The 22,992-nt window shown below is 42.2% G+C and overlaps 1 protein-coding gene across 1 annotated transcript in view; it reads right to left on the minus strand.

Moving 5' to 3' along the window:
• The window catches only part of LOC101321652 (probable E3 ubiquitin-protein ligase HERC6), a 48,435-nt gene extending 25,785 nt beyond the window's left edge, over positions 1-22,650 (minus strand). Inside the window, 10 exon segments of the mRNA XM_033856429.2 lie at positions 1,479-1,668; positions 4,787-4,821; positions 4,824-4,865; positions 7,639-7,697; positions 8,399-8,535; positions 11,678-11,775; positions 17,745-17,821; positions 19,835-19,895; positions 19,898-19,993; positions 22,299-22,650. Coding sequence (XP_033712320.1) covers positions 1,479-1,668; positions 4,787-4,821; positions 4,824-4,865; positions 7,639-7,697; positions 8,399-8,535; positions 11,678-11,775; positions 17,745-17,821; positions 19,835-19,895; positions 19,898-19,993; positions 22,299-22,650 — 1,147 coding nt within the window.
• Positions 22,651-22,992: the final 342 nt, after the last annotated feature.

A 22,992-nucleotide genomic window follows, 5' to 3' on the forward strand; every position in this document is an offset into this window, starting at 1 on the left:
CTTCTGTGGAGGGTCATTTGGCAAAATCTCTCAAGATTTAAAATGCACATACAATTTGACCCAGTAATTCTGCTTTCTGGACATTTCCCTGCCCGTGTAAATTTATGTACGTACAAAGAAATGGATGTTAGAACTGTTATAATAGCAAAAATTTATGTATATCCTCCCAATAGAATACTACTCAACCATTAAATGGAATGAGGCAGTCGTATAGGTCCTGTAACATAATGATCTCCAAGATATACTGTTTAGTGAAAAAAGCAAGTTGCCAAAGAATGTATGCTACCATTTTTAAAAAGAATTATTATTTCTATATGTTTTTATATAGAGAGAATATCTTTCAAAGGTTACACAAGAAACTCTACTCTGTAACTGCTTTCTGGGAGGGGAACTAGGTAGCTTATGATTCACCATACATTTCACCTTCACACCTTTTAAGCTTTGGACCTTGAACATTAGCTCAAAGTTGTAAAAGGATAACCCATGGCATTGAATAAAATAAAAAACAAGAACACAAAGTTAAACATTTTTTTCCTCACCTCTGGTCAAAATGTCTAAAGTTTTAAAACAACATAAAGTTTTAAAGTATGGATTTATCTTGACTGGATACTCTACGGTTATTAAATTCTGATGTCAAGGCCATGACCAAGTCTAAGATTTACACATGCTTTGTGATGATAGAGTAATGATCATAATAGCTTTGAAACCGAGCAGGATCCTGTGGGGCGCTCCCAGGTACAAAAGGCTTTCCCGTGCCTCCTGTTTCTTGATTGTAGGAAAAAGGCTTCAACCTCCGAGACCTTCCCTGGGTTCCAAAGGGCAGATTCACACTGTTACTAATTAGGAAGTGAGAGAATGCAGAAAGGAAGGAAAGCCAGTCCGGAAACAATAGTGCAGAGATGGGGCAGGGTCCTGGTTCCTCCTCGAGGGATATACAAGACAGTCTGACACATATCTCTGAGTGCTTCTACAGGAACTAAGACCCCACCCCAGGTGGAGGATGGTAACTTCAGGCTGACCATAAGCACTGGAACCCCAGACTGGTTACAACCAGAAAGCTGATGACTGAGATTCCCAGAGCACCATCCTGTTACCTCACCACCAACCAGTCAGAAGAAAGTCACACCCTCTGCAGCCCTCCCTGAAAATTTGCCTTTAGAAACTCTTCCCTGAGACCCATCAGGGAGTTCAGGTCTTCTGAGCATAAACTGCCTGTTCTCCTTGTTTGGCACTTGAAATAAACCTTCCTCTGCCCCAAACTCCAGTGCTTCGGTTTGTTTGGCCTCACTGTGCGTCAGGCACACAAACTCGGATTTGACGATAGCTTTAGGTTAATCTTTTCAATAATGCACATACCACATATTCAAACATTTGTGTAGTATTTTGCAGTCTATCTAAACTTTGCTACAACTTCTACTTTAGACAGTGACTCTCTATTGAGAATACAGATAAAGTGACATAAAGGTAATCACACTTACTCAGGACTTGTGAAGATTGGCCAGTCATGTTATGAACAGCCTCTGCAAACGGGACCACCAGAGTCATCCAGTTCTTAGGATCATGCATGACAGGACACTCTGGGAGCAGAAGGAAGACCGATAAAGTTTCTTGGTGTGGAGAACAATATGGAAGAGTGTTGAGCAGAGGATCCCTGAGACGTGTTGTTATCTGTGGTTGAAACAGGATCAGGGAGAGGCCCAGGATATATTAGACACAGAGTATTGCAAGAAAGAAGCTATGGGACCAGAGGTGTCATGTCCACTATGTTCCAAATGGAATAATCATTTAGTTTTCCCGAAACCTACTATTCAAACTCCATCACTCCTTGTTTCCCAAATGCCCCTGAAGTAGTATGTGAGAACCATCCACCCTATTTTATATTGGGGTGAATGAAAGAAATAAAGTGAAATCACACGCCGGGACCTACTGAATGAATCATAACGAACGGTTGCTCAATCAGAAGGGATCCATATCTAGATCTCTCTGACCTAAAATTCTACCGTGGCAGAGAAAATGCCATACGTTCACCTCACCAGTCCTATGTCATCTTCCTCCGGGGCTTGCGGGCAGATGGCATTGCCCAGCCTCCCCTGCAGTTAGGTGGGCCCATGCGACCGGGTTCTAGCTAACAGAATGTGAGGGAAGGCGATGTGTGACACTTCCAGGCTTGGCCCCTAAGGCCTCCCATGTGACCTTTCATACCCTCTTTCCCCATCTGCCAACCAACACAAAAGACCTGCTGGAGAATTTCGTGGCCCTGGGGCCTAGAATGACAGAAAGGAGACTGAGTCACCCCGGAATGAACCTGGGCAGGGGGGGAAGGGTGGTAGAATTTGCCACCCCCAGATATGCCACTCCAACACGAGGGTTATTTTAAGCTGAAGGCAAGTGAGAAAAAGCAGACGTGGAATGAGCTCTCTGGCCTCTCCCATCTACCTGAAAACAGAACATAAATTCCCCTTGTGAAGGTGCCCTCCTGTCCCCAGCTTCCCGTCCCAGGAAGGGGATAACAACCTGACTAGCAGAGATGAGCTGGCGCTGAGGAAGGCTCTACACCGCAAACCTCACTAACTAGCCCTTAGCCACCATTGCTTTCTTCGTGTATTTTCCTTCCCACCATTTGCCAACCCAGAAGCTCAAAGTCCGTATGTTTTGTCTTCTCGCTTCTCTACAAAATTACTGTTCTTCACTAAGATGCTTTAGAAGCCCAAGTTCTAACCAGTCCTTAAAGTTACTCATCACTGAGTATTTCCATGTATAAGTGGGATGCACATGTTAATAAACCTGTTTTTCTCTTGTTCTTCTGTATTTTCTCAGTGTAATCTGTGAGGCCCCAGCCAATGAAACTAAGGTAAGGAGAGCAAAAGTAATTGTTTTCCTTCCCTACAGGTTCCTCCTATAGCAACCCTCTTTGGACTTTGGTGTGAGAAAAAAAAAAAAAAATCTTCACTGTGTGAATCGGCCATTGAGATTTGGAAGTTGTCTGGAGAAGCTTATGTCTGGAGGAGGTAATCAAGAGGATGTTGACCCTCAAGCTGGACCTGGGCAATCACATGGTCCTCACCCACTCCCGTCTGTTTGGAATGCATGCTCTGCCCACTGTTCCCATAGTGGGAGCTGTTCCAAGGATGCAGCCTTGAGAGAGTAAGGTGTTGCCGAGACTATGTGGACAGTATACGTGACTGAACCCAGCAGTTAATGCCTCTATATGAACTTCAGGATTCGGGCGGGCGGGTGCAGATCTACTCATCTTGCGGCCACCCAAGACAAGCCTTGTAAGTTCCCTTGCTTATTAAACCTGCTACCTTCCAATCTGGAGGGGCTGCCTCTTTCTTCAGTCCTTCCTTGTCCTCTGAGCACAGGGGGTGGTTTCTGAACCAACAGCTTATGTATTCTCTCTAACAGACCTTAGATACTCTTAACTGTGAGTATCTGCCTCCACATGTCCTAAGCACTGTTAGATGATACATGCAACGATAAACTGTGAAGTACTGTATACTAGTATTACACTGATGTTCTTACAATTTGTTTTTTCATATATCCAGAAGAACATGACTTCTGCGGAATGCTAGTAGGTGTACATGGGAAAACAGTGTCACAAAGTCAAATAACTTTGAGAAAAATAGGGTCAAAAAAGCTAGATTTCTTTCAGTATATGACATCATAGAGTCTTTGATTTACTTACGTGCATCACGACTCCATAATAGTATGCGGTGTTCCTAAAGCTGCTTCACTAAGAACCCCTCTTCGTAGAGCATTCGGTGAAACTAATGTTTCTTAGAACTCACACCGGGAATAGCACCCCAAGTGATCTCCCACATAACCTAAATATTTATTTTAAAAATATACCTGATCACCTACACTATTCTTATTTTTTCATCTTGAAAATAAAAATAGGGACTTCCTTGGTGGTCCCATGGGTAAGACTAAGCGCTCCCAATGCAGGGGGCCCAGGTTTGATCCCTGTTCAGGGAACTGGATCCCACATGCCGCAACTAAGACCTGACGCAGCCAAATAAAATATAAATAAATATTTTAAAAAGTAAATAAATAAAAAGTTTCTACTGCATATTAAGGAACACTCTCCCCCTTTCCCTTCCAAATGTAGGGACCCCAAACGGTATAAAGATGATTTTCAACTGAAGACGTCAGAGATTCAGCTGTTGTGGAAAGAAGCCTTCAGAGCTTTTCTCATCTAACTAAAGGCAGAGGCTTCGAAGGGTGAAGCAGCTATAAATCCTCTCCTGGGTGGGCAGGCGAGCGAGCTTCACTGCCAGGAAAAAGACCCCGCACTTGCACTTGGATGAGAAATTGCAGAAACAAACGTTATCACAAGCTATCCTATTTTCCATGTGTCCCCCTAAATGCCCATCTGTCTCCCAATGGAAATTGTTTCATTTATTTCTCCCCCTTCCCTAAAGTTGGTATATAAACCCTCATTCCTAGCTGCTCTTCACAAGTAGAACTTCTCTTTTCTGTTAATCTGTCTATTCTTAATCGGTAGGTCCCAATACATATGAATCCCAAACTAGTACTCTTTTCATAAGTTATGCCTCTCAAGCACTGTTTTTCTCATATTGAAAATAAAAACACTGTATCTACTGTACATTTAAGCATGCACAGCGCCTAATACAGTGTCTGGCATATAGTAACCTCATAATAAACACTAGCCCCTCCCCATCACACTTCCATCTCACTCAACTCCTAACAAAAGTAAACTGTAATCATATCGGTTCCTGTAAAGAAATTCTATTGATCTATTTCTCAAGTGAATATTGGTTATTACCAAAGAAGAAATCCATTCTTTTTTTGTTAACTTCTCGCCACTTCTAAGTCCACATCAATGGAAATAGTTTCTCCAGATTCTCTTTGGATGCAAGAAATGCAAAAAAAAAACCACATAAACAGATGTAAAGGAATATTCCTAACTTCATATACCATTAGGTATAATTTTATTTTACTATATATCATATATTATCTTTTTTCTTAAAGCTTGCATTCTTTCAAAATAATCAATTTACTTGGCACAAAAAAAAGTTATAAAGTCTATGTTCTCCTAATAGAGAATAGGTAACAATTTATTATCTCAAGTTTGGGCTGCAAGAATAGCAAAAGTTTACATGCTGCGTCTGAGTGCTGAAACCATTTACCCTCACACTCAGCCTGCGCACCGAGAACTGAAACTCCCTAACCCCACCTATCTTACCATCTATATTTATATTACTTTGGGATTCCACTGTTTCATTAGCATGACTTTACTATTCCAAGACACCCTTGCCCAAGCAAATGGCTTGATTGTTCATTTTAGGAACTTCCTGAAAAGACCCATTAACTCTACCACGGAAAGCAATCAACAGTTTACGCCCTAAAATTCTTCGCATCTGATGTCTCAAAATCCTTGCCTTGGGCTTCCCTGGTGGCGCAGTGGTTGAGAGTCCGCCTGCCGATGTAGGGGACACGGGTTCGTGCCCCGGTCCGGGAAGATCCCACATGCCGCAGAGCGGCTGGGCCCATGAGCCACGGCCGCTGAGCCTGCGCGTCCAGAGCCTGTGCTCCGCAATGGGAGAGGCCACAACAGTGAGAGGCTCGCTTACCGCAAAAAAAAAAAAAAAAAAATCATTCTTTCCTTGCTGTTTCCAACCGTCCTGGATTGTAGTATCTTTCCTCAATCCTGATGAAGTCCCCAATCCTCCCCTCCCACACTGAAAGACCTGCCTTAATCCAAACTGTTGATTTAAAAAAATTCAGACCTGGCCATTCTCCTCAGAAATACTACCAAGGCTTTCTTTGCCTAGGTGTGGCATTTCCCTGGGTTGTGTTGGTAATATTTGAGGAGCTTGCACTCTGTAGGACGATTTGTCTTTATAATGTACTATTAAATATTTCATGCTTGCTAGATTAACCAATCAATTGTAATACTAGGCCTAAAACATTTATGCAAGTACCAAAACAGAGTACTGTAAATTTCCCTGTAAAATAAATTCTCCTTTGCAGCCTTTGGCGTCTTAAGATCAAACCTTCAGGTTTATCACTCCTGGGAAGGGGACATGGAGACACTTTAGAAAGATAATTTTCTTAGTGTAGAAAAGATTCTCCTCTAGGTAATGAGAATTAGCTTGAGGCTACAGTGGGGAAGAAACAGGATACATTACATGGTAGAGTCCCCTCCTTCCTAGGCTAGAAGGATGGCAAGAAGAGGATGGCAAATGGGAGAGAAAGCCGGCAGAGGGAAGCAGTGTCTTGATTTCTCATCTCCTGCCTTTGGCCGGGATGTGTAGAGATGAATAGGGATGCCTCTGGGGACTCTAGAATGATAACTGCCTCGTGAGCTGCGGTGGGCAGGCATGACACTCATCTTCACTGGGCTTCTCTGGTTCCCAGGTGAAGCTGTTGGACCCAACAGTTCCTCCTGTCTCCCTGAGGAATGGCTGGGAATGCAGCTGGGTTAAGAACCAAAGGGACAATGGCGGGGGGGCGGGGGGAAAGGGAGGGCAGGTTACTTAGAGGCAAGAAGTACCTGCAACAGGGGTTAAGCGAATAGTGAGTACCGCCTAGCGGCGGATGTGTACAGCTATCTTCTGAGGCCAAGTCAACAAGGGAGGGACAGGACCTGACCTAGGGAAGGAGGATAGAGACGAGTGACACCAGCTGCGGACAGACCTGCAGGGCACCGGCCTCCGGAGAAGACAGAGGGCAGCCTAAGGGCCCCTTTATGCTACTATTCCCCCTCCCCTCCCTCGTTACTGCTAAAGTAATTAAACAAGGAGGCCATTACACTGCAGTGGCTCCAGTGCCATGGTGGCCTATAAAAGCAACCCAAAATCTAAGCCTGTAAATGCCTCAAAGTTATGAATCAAAAGCTAAGGGCAGCCAATCACAAAAAGCCCAGTAGGCTTTGAGTTATAGCCAGTCAAATAGCTTCCTTTCTTCGTTTCTGTACCTTCTCCGTATGTCTCTCCCTGAGCTCCTCTCGCCGGTGCACTCTTAGGCAATTCTGAATTGGTGCTGCGTGATTCAAATTGATGTTCGCTCAAACAAACTTACAATTTTTAATATGCCTCACTTTATCCTTCAGTAGTTCCCAGGTACAGTATTGGAGCGCATAGAGGGAGGAGAAGAAACAGAAGACCAAACATTGAGCGATTTAAGAGAGGAATTGTTTAAACTACTGAATCAGACCAAGTGTCAAACCAAGTAGGAGAGAAGTTAGATGCTCCTCTGTGTTAGTAAGACTAGTTAAAGATAAAATAAATAGAATCTGTTTTCCTTACTGATCTCAAAATAAGAGCTTCAGAGCACAGGCCTGGCCTCTAAGTACAAAAGCAATGTTCGAATGAACTGATCGCTCCTTGATGCAAAGATTCTGAAAAAAACACCATTCCTGCCAATCAGACAGCAGAGAAGGGCAGGGCAGAGGCAGTGAACAAGGTAAATTAGAAATTACAACTTGCAGTGGTCCAATAGGAAACTACTTTACAAAAATGGGAGAATTCTGTAACAACCTATGGAGTTTTCAATGTTGGATTCTTTTTTGTTCATAGATAACAAAATGCACATATTAAAATGACTGAGTCGAAACATTTCATTTTAAATATCCCCCAGTGTTTTAAATAAAGTTAAGTCTCATGTAAATGTTACCTTTTCTTTAAAAACTTGCAGTCAGACAAGCAGGAGATGAAAATATCACTCTAATTTCCCTGCAAACATAATAAGACAAGGTTAAGTCACAACATACTATAAGCATATCCCTTTTATCTTACCAAATACTGTATGTAACTGATGACGTGGAACCATTGTTAACGAAAATAACTGCTCTCTTAAGAGTCCTCCAAATTCTGGGTATACTTTGTGCATGTGACTGCTAAATCTCACCAAAACCCTTCATAGTTGATTTGATCAAGTCATCTAGATTTAAATAAAACGCATCCTTCTGAAAACAGAAACTTCTGGAGCTCCAGAGAATAAACTATGAAGCTATAAAAACAGTCTGCCCTGGGAAAGGCTTTGTGGCATAGAAAGTATTTTTGATTCACTCCTGCATCTTCCTCACCTATCAAAGTGCCTGGCATATTGTACATCCTCAATATACCTCTGTAAAAGAAATGATGAATGAATAAATAAAATGACTTCTTCAAACTAAGAGATGGTAGAAGAGAACCATGATTAAAATGCAAATGCCTTCATGACAAAGCCAAATCCTCTCTCTTATGTCTAGGATAAAATGACCAAGGCTTCAGAACCAAATAAAAGTGCTTTCTCCTTTTTTTTTGGGCTGTGCCACACGGCTTGCAGGGTCTTAGTTCCCGAAACAGGGATCGAACCTGGGCCCCCAGCAGTGAAAGCGCAGAGGCCTAACCCCTGGACCGCCAGGAAATTCCCAGTTTCTACTCTGTCAGACAGAGCCACCTCTCAGTCACTTACTTCATGCTCTGCACTTCCTCTTGCCACTGCCATCCATTTATCTGTCAGCGACTGGTTAATTCCGCTTATTTCTGGCAGGGTTTTCCTGGAAACGTTGGTGGAACTAGTATCCTTCTAGGAAGAAAGAAAAGAATTATCAGGAAAATACACACACATTAAGTAGTGAGTAAAACACAGGTGGGAGATGGGCCCCCATCCTCTCAGACAGTGGGGTTTTGTGGGAGGAGCCAGAGCATCAGACTGGCCTGGTGCTTCCATTTTCTAGCCTTGGCCACTTTGCTTGGTCCAAGCCTTAGCTTTGTTATTTAAAAAATGAGATAACACAAAAGAACTGAAGACAGGGACTCAAACAGATACTGTATGTCAATATTCATTGCAGCATTATCCACAATAGCCAAAAAGATGGGAACAACCCACGTCCAGCAACAGCATCAACAGATGAATATGGTACATCCATACAATGGAATATTACTCGGCCATGAAAAGGAAGGAAGTTCTGACACATGCTGCAACATGGATGAACTGTGAAAACGCTACGCTGAGTGAAATAAGCCTGATACAAAAGGACAAATATTGCACAATTCCACTTATATGAAACAGGCTAATTCATAGACAGAAAGGGTATTAGAGGTTACCTGGGGTTACAGGTAGTGGGGAATGGGGAGTTATTATTTAATGGTTCAAAGTTTCTGCTTGGGGAGAAAAAAGAGTTTCTGCTTGGGGTAATGAAAACAGTTTTAGAGGTAGATAGCGGTGAAGGTTTTACCACATTAAAAAATGAGATTAAAAGATATTAGGTACACAAAGCCTTTGGATTATAGTAAGTACTCAGTAAACACTAGTTTCTTTCTGCCCTTTAATCATCCACAGGTTTTTGCTTTTATATCCGTGGTTTTCAAACTGATAACAGAATCACCTAGTGATCTTGTTAAAGCCTAGACTGCTGGGCCCATCTCCACAGTTTTCGATTCAACAGGTCAGGTGTGGAGCTCAAGAATCTGCATCTAGCAAATTCCCAGGTGATGCTGAGGCTGCCGATTTGGGGACCACATTTTTGAGAACCATCGTTCTACATAGTATTTGAAACCAAATGGCTCAACCAGAGGTGTCAGAAATCACTGTCTGGAGAGAAAAACCTGTCTTTAATATATTTTTCCAAGGACGTTAGCGCTCTGCTCTGTAATATACCTCTGCTTCCACTAACTTATAGTAAATCAGGGAATTCTGCATCACTTTTGTTTAATGCTTAGCTAAAGACCTTTTGAAAAAGATGTATTACCGTGACTCCCAAAGTTCCCTTCACTGTCTTGATCTGAGTCCTGGGTGTTCCCTGGAGTTCAACCATGAGGAAGTTTTCCCTCCACCATCCCAGGGACCTTAGGATGATGAGGCGCTCCCTACTGGCATTTACAGACCATTTCTTCTACTTTCTTCTTCAAAATCCCGGCTCCTCTGAAGCACATAACAACAGACTGTATCACCTGCCAAAGTCCTAGTCACGACCCTTCAATCACTGGAAACTTTAGCACCTTGCTGCCTGTCTTCCTCAGCACATCCACGCCTGTCATCATTCTTCCTGTCCTTCTTGGCAACTTCGTCCTTCATGAACCCAGTTTATTGCCCCTCTTGATCTCTCAGTTCTTTATCTTGTCTCCACTCTCTTCCTTTGCTCCACTGCAGCCACCCAGGCCCTGGGTCGGGGCTTCTAAACTGATCCGCCTGGCATTTTGCGTCCGATAATTCTCTGTTGTGAGCGGCTGTCTTGTGCATTGCAGGATGTTTAGCAGCAGCCCTGGCCTCTACCCACCTGATGCCAGTAGCAGCCACCCCAACATACATGCTCCTCCCTCAGGACAACCTCAGCTGAGCACAGACATTGCCAGGTGTTTCCAGGGGCGCAAAACCACTCCTAGTTGAAAACTATTGCCCTAGATAAAGGTGATATTCTGTACTTTATAATCACCAGTCATTGTTCCAGGGACTTCCCTGGTGGTGCAGTGGTTAAGAATCCACCTGCCAATGCAGGGGACACGGGTTCGAACCCTGGTCCAGGAAGATCCCCCATGCCGCAGAGCGACTAAGCCCGTGCGACACAACTACTGAGCCTGCGCTCTAGAGCTCGTGCTCCGCAACGAGAGAAGCCACCGCAGTGAGAACCCTGTAGAGAAAGCCCACATGCAGCAACAAAGACCCAACACAGCCAAACAAACAAACAAAAATTGTTCCACCTTCTAAATTTCCATTAGAAACATTCTCCTCTCTGATCATCATACACCATCCTTCGAATTCACTGACTTCAGAGTGGAACTCCCAGGCTAACATTCTTTGATGCTGGAATGAGTTAAGACTTGGGGGCTGTTGGGATGAAATGAATGTATTCTGCATGCAAGAAGGACATGAATTTGAGGGGGGCAGTGGCAGAACGTTATGGACTGAGTGTTTTCCCCCCAAATTCATATATTGGAATCCTAACCCCCAATGTGATGGTATTAGGAGGTAGGGCCTTTGGAAAGTGATTGGGTCATGAGGGTGGAGCCCTCAGGAATGGAACTAGTGCCCTTTATAACAGACCCCAGAGAGCTCTTTCACCCCTGTTCCTTCTGCCACATGAGGATACAGTGAGAAGACAGCCATCTGTAAACCAGGAAGCAGGCCCTCGCCAGACATCAAATCTGCCATCATCTTTTTTTTTTTTTTTTTTGGCCACACTGTGCAGCTTGCGGGATCTTAGTTCCCAGACCAGACCAGGGATCGAACCCCGGGCCACAGCAGTGAAAGTGTCAAGTCCTAACCACTGGACCACCAGGGAATTCCCAAATGTGCTGTCATCTTAATCCCAGACTTCCCAGCCTCCAAAACTGTGAGAAATAAACTTCTGTTTATAAACCACTCAATCTATGGTATTTTGTTATAGCAGCCCGAAGAGACGAAGACACTTTAGAGTGGAATCCACTCCAACATTCTTTGAGGCCACTGGGCTCTCCAATCCATCAACCCTATTGTTTGTTCATTATCTATCCTACCCAGCTTAGGTTCTACGGTCAGCAGTGTAATCAGTCATTTGCAAATACCTCCAAGTCTTCTGTCCCTTTCCTACTGTACTTACCTAGCAAAAGTCCACCTGTAGTTAACCTTCAATCTGAATTACTCCAAAGGAATCCAAGCAGCTTAACATCAATGGAGAAAAACAAACAACTGTGCCGACTGATTTCACCTTATGCCCTACAACCACAGATTTCAAATGGTCACTCTATACTGTCTCGTAATCTCCCACGATGTTCACTGTCTCACTCTGAGTCACTATTGCACACTTTCCGTTTATTCCTAAACCTGTAGCAATCTTCCTCTGCTTCACTAAGTTTCAAATAAGGACCGTGCCTTGTGCATCACTGAGAAAACTGAAACAATCAGGGAAGAACTAATCACCTTCCCACAAGCAACCTACCCTCACCTCCACTGTTCCTCATCTGAACAGAATAAAAATTTCTGCCCAAAGCCCTACGTGCCACACTGGACCCCTGGCCCTGCTTCCTGGCTCCTATTCTGGGACAGTATTACCTCTACAATCATTCCCTCTTTCTCGTGCATCATCACTTTCTCCTCCTGAACTGGATCGTTCTCACTGGCATACAAACATACCTTAATGTCACCCATCCAAACAACAACAGAACTTCTCTAAGTGGGAAACACAAGAGAAGGGAAGGACCTACAAAAACAAACCCAAAACAATTAAGAAAATGGTACTAGGAACATACATATCGATAATTACCTTAAACGTGAATGGATTAAATGCTCCAACCAAAAGACACAAGCTTGCTGAATGGATACAAAAACAAGACCCATATATATGCTGTCTACAAGAGACCTACTGCAGACCTAGGGACACATACAGGCTGAAAGTGAGGGGATGGAAAAAGATATTCCATGCAAATGGAAATCAAAAGAAAGCTGGAGTAGCAATACTCATATCAGACAAAATAGACTTTAAAATAAAGAATGCTACGAGAGACAAGGAAGTACACTACATAAACATCAAGGGATCAATCCAAGAAGAAGATATAACAATTATAAATATATATGCACACAACATAGGAGCACCTCAATACATAAGGCAACTGCTAACAGCTATAAAAGAGAAAATAGTAACACAATAATAGTGGAAGACTTTAACACCTCACTTATGCCAATGGACAGATCACCCAAAATGAAAATAAATAAGGAAACAGAAGCTTTAAATGACACAATAGACCAGATAGATTTAATTGATATTTATGGGACATTCCACCCAAAAAAAACAGATTACACTTTCTTCTCAAGTGCGCACAGAACATTCTCCAGGATAGATCACAACTTGGGTCACAAATCAAGCCTCAGTAACTTTAAGAAAACTGAAATCATATCAAGCATCTTTTCTGACCCCAATGCTAAGAGATTAGAAATGAATTACAGGGAAAAAAACGTAAAAAACACAAACACGTGGAGGCTAAACAATACATTACTAAATAACCAAGAGATCACTGAAGAAATCAAAGAGGAAATCAAAAAATACCTAGAGACAAACGACAATGAAACACGATGATCCAAAACCTATGGGATGCAGCAAAAGCAGTTCTAAGAAGGAAGTTTACAGCTATACAAGTCTACCTAAAGAAACAAGAAACATCTCAAATAAACAATCTAACCTTACACCTAAAGGAACTAGAGAAAGAAGAACAAACAAAACCCAAAGTTAGCAGAAGGAAAGAAATCATAAAGATCAGAGCAGAAATAAATGAAATAGCAACAAAGAAAACAATAGCAAAGATCAATAAAACTAAAAGCTCATTCTTTGAGAAGATAAAAAAATGTATAAACCATTAGCCAGACTCATCAAGAAAAAGAGGGAGAGGACTCAAATTAATAAAATTAGAAATAAAAAAGGAGAAGTTACAACAGACACTGCTGAAATACAAAGCATCCTAAGAGACTAGTACAAGGAACTCTATGCCAATAAAATGGACAACATGGAAGAAATGGACAAATTCTTAGAAAGGTATAGCCTTCCAAGACTGAACCAGGAAGAAACAGAAAATATGAACAGACCAATCACAAGTAATGAAATTGAAACTGTGATGAAAAATCTTCCAACAAACAAAAGTCCAGGACCACATGGCTTGACAGGTGAATTCTATCAAACATTTAGAGAAGAGCTAACACGCATCCTTCTCAAACTCTTCCCAAAAACTGCGGAGGAAGGAACACTCCCAAACTCATTCTCTGAGGCCACCATCACCCTGATACCAAAACCAGACAAAGATACTACAAAAAAAGAAAGTTACAGAAAAATATCACTGATGAATATAGATGCAAAAATCCTCAACAAAATACTAGCAAACAGAATCCAACAACACATTAAAAGGATCATACACCATGATCAAGTGGGATTTATCCCAGGGATGGATGTATTCTTCAGTATATGCAAATCAATCAATGTGATACACCATATTAACAAATTGAAGAAGAAAAAACCATATGATCATCTCAATAGATGCAGAAAAGGCTTTTGACAAAATTCAAGACCCATTTATGATAAAAACTCTTCAGAACGTGGGAATAGATGGAACCTACTTCAACATAATAAAGACCATATATGACAAACCCACAGCAAACATCATTCTCAATGGTGAAAAGCTGAAAGCATTTCCTCTAAGATCAGGAACACGACAAGGATGTCCACTCTTGCCACTATTATTCAACATAGTTTTGGAAGTCCTAGCCATGACAATCAGAGAAGAAAAAGAAATAAAAGGAATCCAAATCGGAAAAGAAGACGTAAAACTGTAACTGTTTGCAGATGACATGACACTATACATAGAAAATCCTAAAGATGCCACCAGAAAACTATTAGAGCTAATCAATGAATTTGGTAAAGCTGCAGGATACAAAATTAATGTACAGAAATCTCTTGCCTTCCTATACACTAATGATGAGAAATCTGAAAGAGAAATTAAGGAAACACTCCCATTTACTATTGCAACAAAAAGAATAAAATACCTAGGAATAAACCTACCTAGGGAGACAAAAGACCTGTATGCAGAAAACTATAAGACACTGATGAAAGAAATTAAAGATGATACAAACAGATGGAGAGATATACCATGTTCTTGGATTGGAAGAATCAACGTTGTGAAAATGACTCTACTACCCAAAGCAATCTACAGATTCAATGCAATCCCTATCAAACTACCAATGGCATTTTTCACAGAAGTAGAACAAAAAATTTCACAATTTGTATGGAAACACAAAAGACCCTGAATATCCAAAGCAGTCCTGAGAAAGGAAAATGGAGCTGGAGGAATCAGGCTCCCTGATTTCAGACTATATGACAAAGGTACAGTAATCAAGACAGTATGGTACTGGCACAAAAACAGAAATACAGATCAATGGAACAGGATAGGAAGCCCAGAGATAAACCCATGCACATATGGTCACCTTACCTTTGATAAAGGAGGCAAGAATATACAGTGGAGAAAAGACAGCCTCTTCGAAAAGTGGTGCTGGGAAAACTGGACAGGTACATGTAAAAGTATGAAATTAGAACACTCCCTAACACCATACAGAAAAATAAACTCAAAATGGATTAAAGACCTAATTGTAAGGCCAGACACTATAAAACTCTTAGAGGAAAACATAGGTAGAACACTCTATGACATAAATCACAGCAAGATCCTTTTTGACCCATCTCCTAGAGAAATGGAAATAAAAACAAAAATAAACAAATGGGACCTAATGAAACTTCAAAGCTTTTGCACAGCAAAGGAAACCATAAACAAGACCAAAAGACAACCCTCAGAATGGGAGAAAATATTTGCAAATGAAGAAACTGCCAAAGCAGTCTTGAGGGGAAAAAACGGAGCTGGAGGAATCAGACTCCCTGACTTCAGAATATACTACAAAGCTACAGTAATCAAGACAATATGGTACTGGCACAAAAACAGAAACATAGCTCAATGGAACAAGATAGAAAGCCCAGAGATAAACCCACGCACCTATGGTCAACTAATCTATGACAAAGGAGGCAAGGATATACAATGGAGAAAGGACAGTCTCTTCAATAAGTGTGCTGGACAGCTACATGTAAAAGAATGAAATTAGAACACTCCCTAACACCGTACACAAAAATAAACTCAAAATGGATTAGAGACCTAAATGTACGACCGGACACTATAAAACTCTTATAGAGGAAACCATAGGAAGAACACTCTGTGACATAAATCACCACAAGATCTTTTTTGATCCACCTCCTAGAGTAATGGAAATAAAAACAAAAATAAACAAATGGGACCTAATGAAACTTAAAAGCTTTTGCACAGCAAAGGAAACCATAAACAAGACGAAAAGACAACCCTCAGAATGGGAGAAAATATTTGCAAACAAATCAACAGACAAGAGATTAATCCAAAATATATAAACAGTTCATGCAGCTCAATATTAAAAAAACAAACAACTCAATCCAAAAATGGGCAGAAGACCTAATAGACATTTCTCCAAAGAAGACATACAGATGGCCAAGAAGCACATGAAAAGCTGCTCAACATCACTAATTATTAGAGAAATGCAAGTCAAAACTACAATGAGGTATCACCTAACACCAGTTAGAATGGGCACCATCAGAAAATGTACAAACAACAAATGCTGGAGAGGGTGTGGAGAAAAGGGAACCCTCTTGCACTGTTGGTGGGAATGTAAGTTGATCCAGCCACTATGGAGAACAGTATGGAGGTTCCTTAAAAAACTAAAAATAGAATTACCATATGATCCAGTAATCCCACTACTGGGCATATACCCAGAGAAAACCATAATTCAAAAAGACACATGCACCCCAATGTTCACTGCAGCACTATTTACAATAGCCAAGTCACAGAAGCAACCTAAATGCCCATCGACAGATGAATGGATAAAGAAGATGTGGTACATATATACAATGGAATATTACTCAGCCATAAAAAGGAACATAATTGGGTCATTTGTTGAGACGTGGATGGATCTAGAGACTGTCATACAGAGTGAAGTAAGTCAGAAAGAGAAAAACAAATATCATATATTAACGCATATATGTGGAACCTAGAAAAATGGTACAGATTAACCGGTTTGCAGGGCAGAAATAGAGACACAGATGTAGAGAACAAACGTATGGACACCAAGGGACAAAAGCGGCAGGGGATGGGAGTAGCGGTGTGATGAATTGGGAAACTGGGATTGACATGTATACATTGATGTGTATAAAATGGATGACTAATAAGAACCTGCTGTATAAAAAAAGAATTAAGAGAGATATTTTAAAAAAAAGAATGCAAAGAAGCTTTAGGAAAAGCTTTACCAGTTTGGTTGGTGCACATTTTCCTTTTTATGTTTCCAAAAGCCTGATGCATGATAAAAATATATGATCAATTAAGTCTAAAAAAAAAAAAATACCAATAGGGCTTCCCTGGTGGCGCAGTGGTTGAGAGTCCGCCTGCCGATGCAGGGGACACGGGTTTGTGCCCCGGTCCGGGAGGATCCCACATGCCGTGGAGTGGCTGGGACCGTGAGCCATGGCCGCTGAGCCTGCGCGTCCGGAGCCTGTGCTCCGCAACGGGAGAGGCCACAACAGTGAGAGGCCCGCGTACCGCAAAAAAGGAAAAAAAAAAAAAATCAAGTTCTTCTGATGCTACTCAGAGAAATGCCAACACATGTCAGATTTCTGTAAGTTATTACATCTAAGTTTTCTTTTTAACTTTAAATGCATTAAAATGAACCCCAGTGCATTAAACTCAACAGGTATCATTCTTTTTTTAAAAAATATCTTTATTGGAGTATAATTGCTTTACAGTGGTGTGTTAGTTTCTGCCTTATAAAAAAGTGAATCAGCTATACATATATCCTCTCCTCTCTCTTGTGTCTCCCTCCCATCCTCTCTATCCCACCCCTCCACGTGGTCGCAAAGCACCGAGCTGATCTCCCTGTGCTATGCGGCTGCTTCCCACTAGCTATCTATTTTACATTTGGTAGTGTATATATGTCCATGCCACTCTCTCACTTCGTCCCAGCTTACCCTTCCCCCTCCCGGTCCTCAAGTCCATTCTCTACATCTGCGTCTTTATTCCCGTCTTGTCCCTAGGTTCTTCAGAACCTTTTTTTTTTTTTTTCAGATTCCACATATATATGTGTGTTAACATACGGTATTTGTTTTTCTCTTTCTGACTTACTTCACTCTGTATGACAGACTCGAGGTACAGGTATCATTCTTATTCAAAAAATTACTTCCTGATGACACACAGGAGATCCAGGAAGACTTTTTTTACCTTCTGATAATGCCAGGGAGTGGTAGCATCCACAGGAGACTTGTATAATTTTCATACCAGTCAGAGTTTCTATCTTCCTATAATAAAAATGATACAAAATCTATTAATCCTTCTTCAGATTGGGTCACCAAGTGGACTACAGCTATTTTAACTTATTTTCTTGTATTTCTGTACTATTGGGTTGGCCAAAAAGTTCGTTCGGGGGTTTCCATAACATCTTATGGAAAAACCCGAACGAACTTTTTATTCCAAAGCCTTCAAGCTATTTTAACGTGTCATCAACATGTACAAAGGTGCAGGGCAGAATCCAGAACAATATATAATTCAAAAGGGAATTGGGCTTTTGAATTATTGGGCTTTTCACACATTGTATAATGTACTAACTTTTATGCTATACTTATCAGCCTAAAAGAAAACTAAATTTCTTCACACACATATAGTCCAGGGCTTTAGAATTTATAGAGCACTGTCACCTACAACACCTATCTCACCCTGTGAGATAAAGATACCACTAGGCGGGCTTCCCTGGTGGCGCAGTGATTGAGAGTCCGCCTGCCGATGCAGGGGACACGGGTTCGTGCCCCGGTCCGGGAAGATCCCACATGCCGCAGAGCGGCTGGGCCCGTGAGCCATGGCTGCTGAGCCTGGGCGTCCGGAGCCTGTGCTCCGCAATGGGAGAGGCCACAACAGTGAGAGGCCCGCGAACACCAAAAAAAAAAAAAAAAAAAAAAAAAAAAGATACCACTAGGTTGATTCCTATTAAACTGCCACTTTTGTGGATCAAAAACATAACTATCGGCAATTTCACACGGCTCAACCTAGGAAAACTCAAAGAGGTGAACTAGTATCAGTTGTAGAACAGACTCAAACCTTGGGCTTTTCATTCCAAGTTCAGTGCTCATTCCCCCAAGCCACAGCAATCTCTTTTTTTTTTTTTTTTGGTTTTTTTTTGCGGTACGCGGGCCTCTCACTGTTGTGGCCTCTCCCGTTGCGGAGCACAGGCTCCGGACGCGCAGGCCCAGCGGCCATGGCTCACGGGCCCAGCCGCTCCGCGGAATGTGGGATCTTCCCGGACCGGGGCACGAACCCGTGTCCCCTGCATCGGCAGGCGGACTCCCAACCACTGCGCCACCAGGGAAGCCCCTACAGCAATCTCTTATACAATTTAATGAGCAGAGAAAGTAACAAAAGGTAACTTCCTAGCATTAAAAAACATGTTTTTGAAAATTTCCAATGCACGTAATTCATGAACACACAGTTCAGACTGCTTGTCATATCATTTGGCCTAGGAAGCTGTGTGTGAGGATGTGATTTTTTACCCCGATTTTACTAAGGAAAATATTAGGATCCAGTGGCTTATGACAAGCCAAAAGGTTATGTTGGGAGGAAAACCTTTCCTCTTCCAACTTGTGTCCCATGATTGGGGACCTGCAAATTAACTGAGTATAAACAGATTAACAGGAGAAAAGGCAAAGTTTATCTACATGTACAGACAGGAGCTCCCGTAATGGAAAATTTGTACAATAGCCTGAGTAGAGGTGTACATATATTAACTTAGCAAAAGGGATTTATTTAGGGCTTGAGTGGGAGAGGATGGAAGGTTCAATTGAGTTTTTGATGCTGATCGGGCGCTTTGTCTTTACAACGGCTGAATTCATAGGAAACTCCCTCAAAGGACGGTTAATGGCAGCTGTATCTAAAACAGGTAAAACTAAATCTTACCTGTTTTAGTCAGGTAAGATGTCTCTCTGTGAACTTTCTGTAGCTCAAAGATTTTCGCTTTAAAATAATCTTTACACCAACTCTGGAGGTCCAAGTGGGTCCCACAGTTATTTCCAGTACCTAAGATTAAAATCACAGGGTCACAGGTTCTCACTTCATGCTGCCCTGCTCTTTCATAGACTCTAATTAAATAACAGCTGGTGTTATACCTTGTCTTCTTCCCCCCTCCTTCCCTCCCTACACTGTAACCTGTGAGGTTAGGGACTGTGTTTGTTATAGTCATCTTTGGACCCTGGCATCTTGCATGGTGCCTGTCACATGAAACTCAAAAATACTGAATGAATAAATGAATGAATTAAAATACGTACTTAGGCATAAAATGTATTTCCTTAAATTCTCCAATTCCCAGCTGTCCTTCAGAACCAGATCCCACGCGAAGACCCTTCCTTTGTGACAGCCAGCCAGGGAATGCTCCTTTCCACAGCTCACCGGACCAACATACGGAGTCTCCAATGCCGGAATTCGTTCTTTAGGAACAAAAACAAAACCAAACCTCCCATAAGATTGTTCATATAATACCAAGTTTAAGAAAGTACTTTTCCTCAAAAGGAAGGGTCACTGGGATTTCCCATCTCTTCCAATGACTTTTCAATCAAGGCCTAAGGTCCACCTTAAAGGTGTGAAGGAAACAGGCTCAGTGTGTGGCACTGTCCTTATGGGAATACGGCTGCTATTTAAAAGGGTGGGCATGTGGAGGAGGGAACCTGTAAGGACTTGCTGCCCTAACATTTCTCTATGAGGGTGGAGTCAAAACCCAGCCAGATAAAGGAGAGAAGATGGGATCACCCCTCCTCCATTCCTCTGACTTTCCAGCCCTGAAGAGTGAGAACAGTGCATCCTTTGCTAAGGGCAAGGAGCCTGCCTGAGTGTGAGAGGCAGATGCCAGAGGCACTCACAGTGAAGAGTGCAGTAACATGCCTCCCAATGGGCCAGATGTGCCCACAGATGAAAACCTGAGCACATTTCCCTACAAGACAATCCAAGCTGTTCTCCCAAAGCGTTTGTCTCTGAATTATCGGAGGTTTGAAGTTAAGCACGTCATTACTGGTAAAGTTTTTCTTAACACTTAAGTTTTCTTTTTTAATCTTGTGATCTTATCCTTTTCAATGATTTACTTTGCAAACTATGCAACGATAAAAAAATTCCCAAAGATTCATATACTCATGGAGGTGGAAACTGGTACCTTCTTCCTGGAGAAGAATTTGGCTTTAAGTGTCACGTTCTCCCTAATTTCCACCTGAAGGGGATCAGAATATGCCACCCCAAAATACGCCACTTTGGCCTAAGGATGACTTTGAGATGAAGGCAACTGAGAATCAACAGATGCAGAAAGAGTTCTCTGCCTTCCCCTTATCAACTTAAAAGCATAAATTTGTGAAGTTGGCATGAATTTCTCCTGTGAAGGTGCACCCCCCCTTCCATACCAGGAAGAAAAGAATGCCTCTTATCACCAGAGCTGGCACTGAGATGAGTCTGCATAAACAGCCCTTAGTAAAGTAACACTTATCTTCCATTAGTTTCCCTCATATACTTCTTTTTTTTTTTTAAGATGTTCATTACTTTTATCTTTTTTTTTTTAAGTTGTTTTATTTTTGGCTGCGTTGGGTCTTCATTGCTGCACACGGGCTTTCTCTAGTTGCGGCGAGCAGGGGCTACTCTTCGTTGCAGTGCGCGGGCTTCTCATTGCCGTGCCTTCTCTTGCTGCGGAGCATGGGCTCTAGGTGCGTGGGCTCAGTAGTTGTGGCGCACGGGCTTAGCTGCTCCGCGGCATGTGGGATCTTCCCGGACCAGGACTCGAACCCGTGTCCCCTGCACTGGCATGTGGACTCTCAACCACTGTGCCACCAAGGAAACCCCTCCCTAATATATTTCAAAGACACTTCTCCACAATTGATCATCCCTCAAAACCCAAACCCCCTGTTCTTTGTTAAATGGCATATAAGCTCCTAAGGCTAACCACTTCTTGAGTTTCGCTTTTCTGTGAACTCCTGTGCACATAAAATATTTCTAAAGTTGGAAGGTTTTTTCTCGTTAATCTGTCTTTGTCAGTTTAGTTCACAGGCCCTCAGTATAAGAACTAAGAGGGGAGAGGAGAAGTTTTTCCTCCAGACACATCTTTTGGAATTTATTTTAAGTAATCAGAAATTTGGTCAAATATTTACTTACAATAATGTCAATCATACTATTATTTATAAAAGGCCCTGATGAGATAAAAACAAACTTCCACAAGAGGAGAATAACTGAATTGTACTGTCAGAACCTGGAACGTTACACAACAATTTAAAATTTATTTTAAAAAATATATAATAAAAGGGCAATATGTTCATGATATTATGTTTGACGAAAACGCAATTTAGAGTTAAATTCTGCATATATAAAACTGTATAATGACATGATTTTATAAAGATTAAATGTATAATAGGAAAAAAAGGCCAAAAAAATGCATCAAAATATTAGTTGTCTTTGGGTGTTAGAATCATAAGCGATTTCTTTCCCTGTGTCTCTATTGATATAATAATCAATAATAGCAAAATGCTATTATACATGTTTTTAATCTGAAGAAAAAAGACGCCCTAGGGTATTTCTGAGGGAGTTTCAGGTGTCCAAACCACAAACCACGTTTGCAAGGTCACTCTGTTCCAGACAGATTCGCAGAGGTAAGGACTGGTGCCAAAAGGCATCTCCGTCCAAGGGAACGCTGCGCAGTTTAGCGCAACTTTCAGTTTCGTTTTGAAGACGGAACAACTGGAAACCGAAACAAAGCCGAGGCGCCTCGGGAAAACGAAACGGGAGGCGTTGCGCTCAGGCTGCGGGAGGCGTTGCGCTCAGGCTGCGCGGGGCTCGGTTCTCCCGTCTCCGGCGGCCCGCGAACCAGCAGAAGTACGGGCCGCTCCCGCGCCCAGCCGCCTGCCCGAATCTGTGCGCTCTGCCAGCTGCGGCACCCAAAGGCTAGGGACGGGCGCGCGCTGACTTCCCAGGAAACGGGAGGCTGGGAGAGCCGCGCCCTCGCTGGCGTCCCCCTGACGTCCAGCTCGCCCCCCGCGAACGGCTTTCGGGTGTCGAACCTGAGCGCCAAGTGTTGAGGAGCAGAGGGACCCTGGAGGAAGAGCGCCTCAATGTGCATCCTAGCTAAGCCCCTTGAGAGCGCTGTGACTCTGGGCAAGTCACTTCCCGATTCTGTGCCTCGGCTACCACGTCTGTGAAATGTGGACAGTAATACAGCGAATCTAATGATAATAAATTGTGTTAGAATAATGCCTAGAGTACTTAATAAAAGCATCTGCGTGCCAGCCCTTTTTTAGGCGGTTTTTGGCACTGGAAATACAAAATCCTCATGGTGCTTACATTCTCCTATTTATAAACAGATAAATAAATATTTTGTATGATGTCAAGTGGCAACGTGAAGAAAAATAAAACAGTAAAGGAATGCAGGGCGAGGGCAGAAGGAACTAGCATTTTTTTTTTT

This window comes from Tursiops truncatus, chromosome 5, assembly GCF_011762595.2.
Source record: "Tursiops truncatus isolate mTurTru1 chromosome 5, mTurTru1.mat.Y, whole genome shotgun sequence".
Classification (NCBI taxonomy): Eukaryota; Metazoa; Chordata; class Mammalia; order Artiodactyla; family Delphinidae; genus Tursiops; species Tursiops truncatus.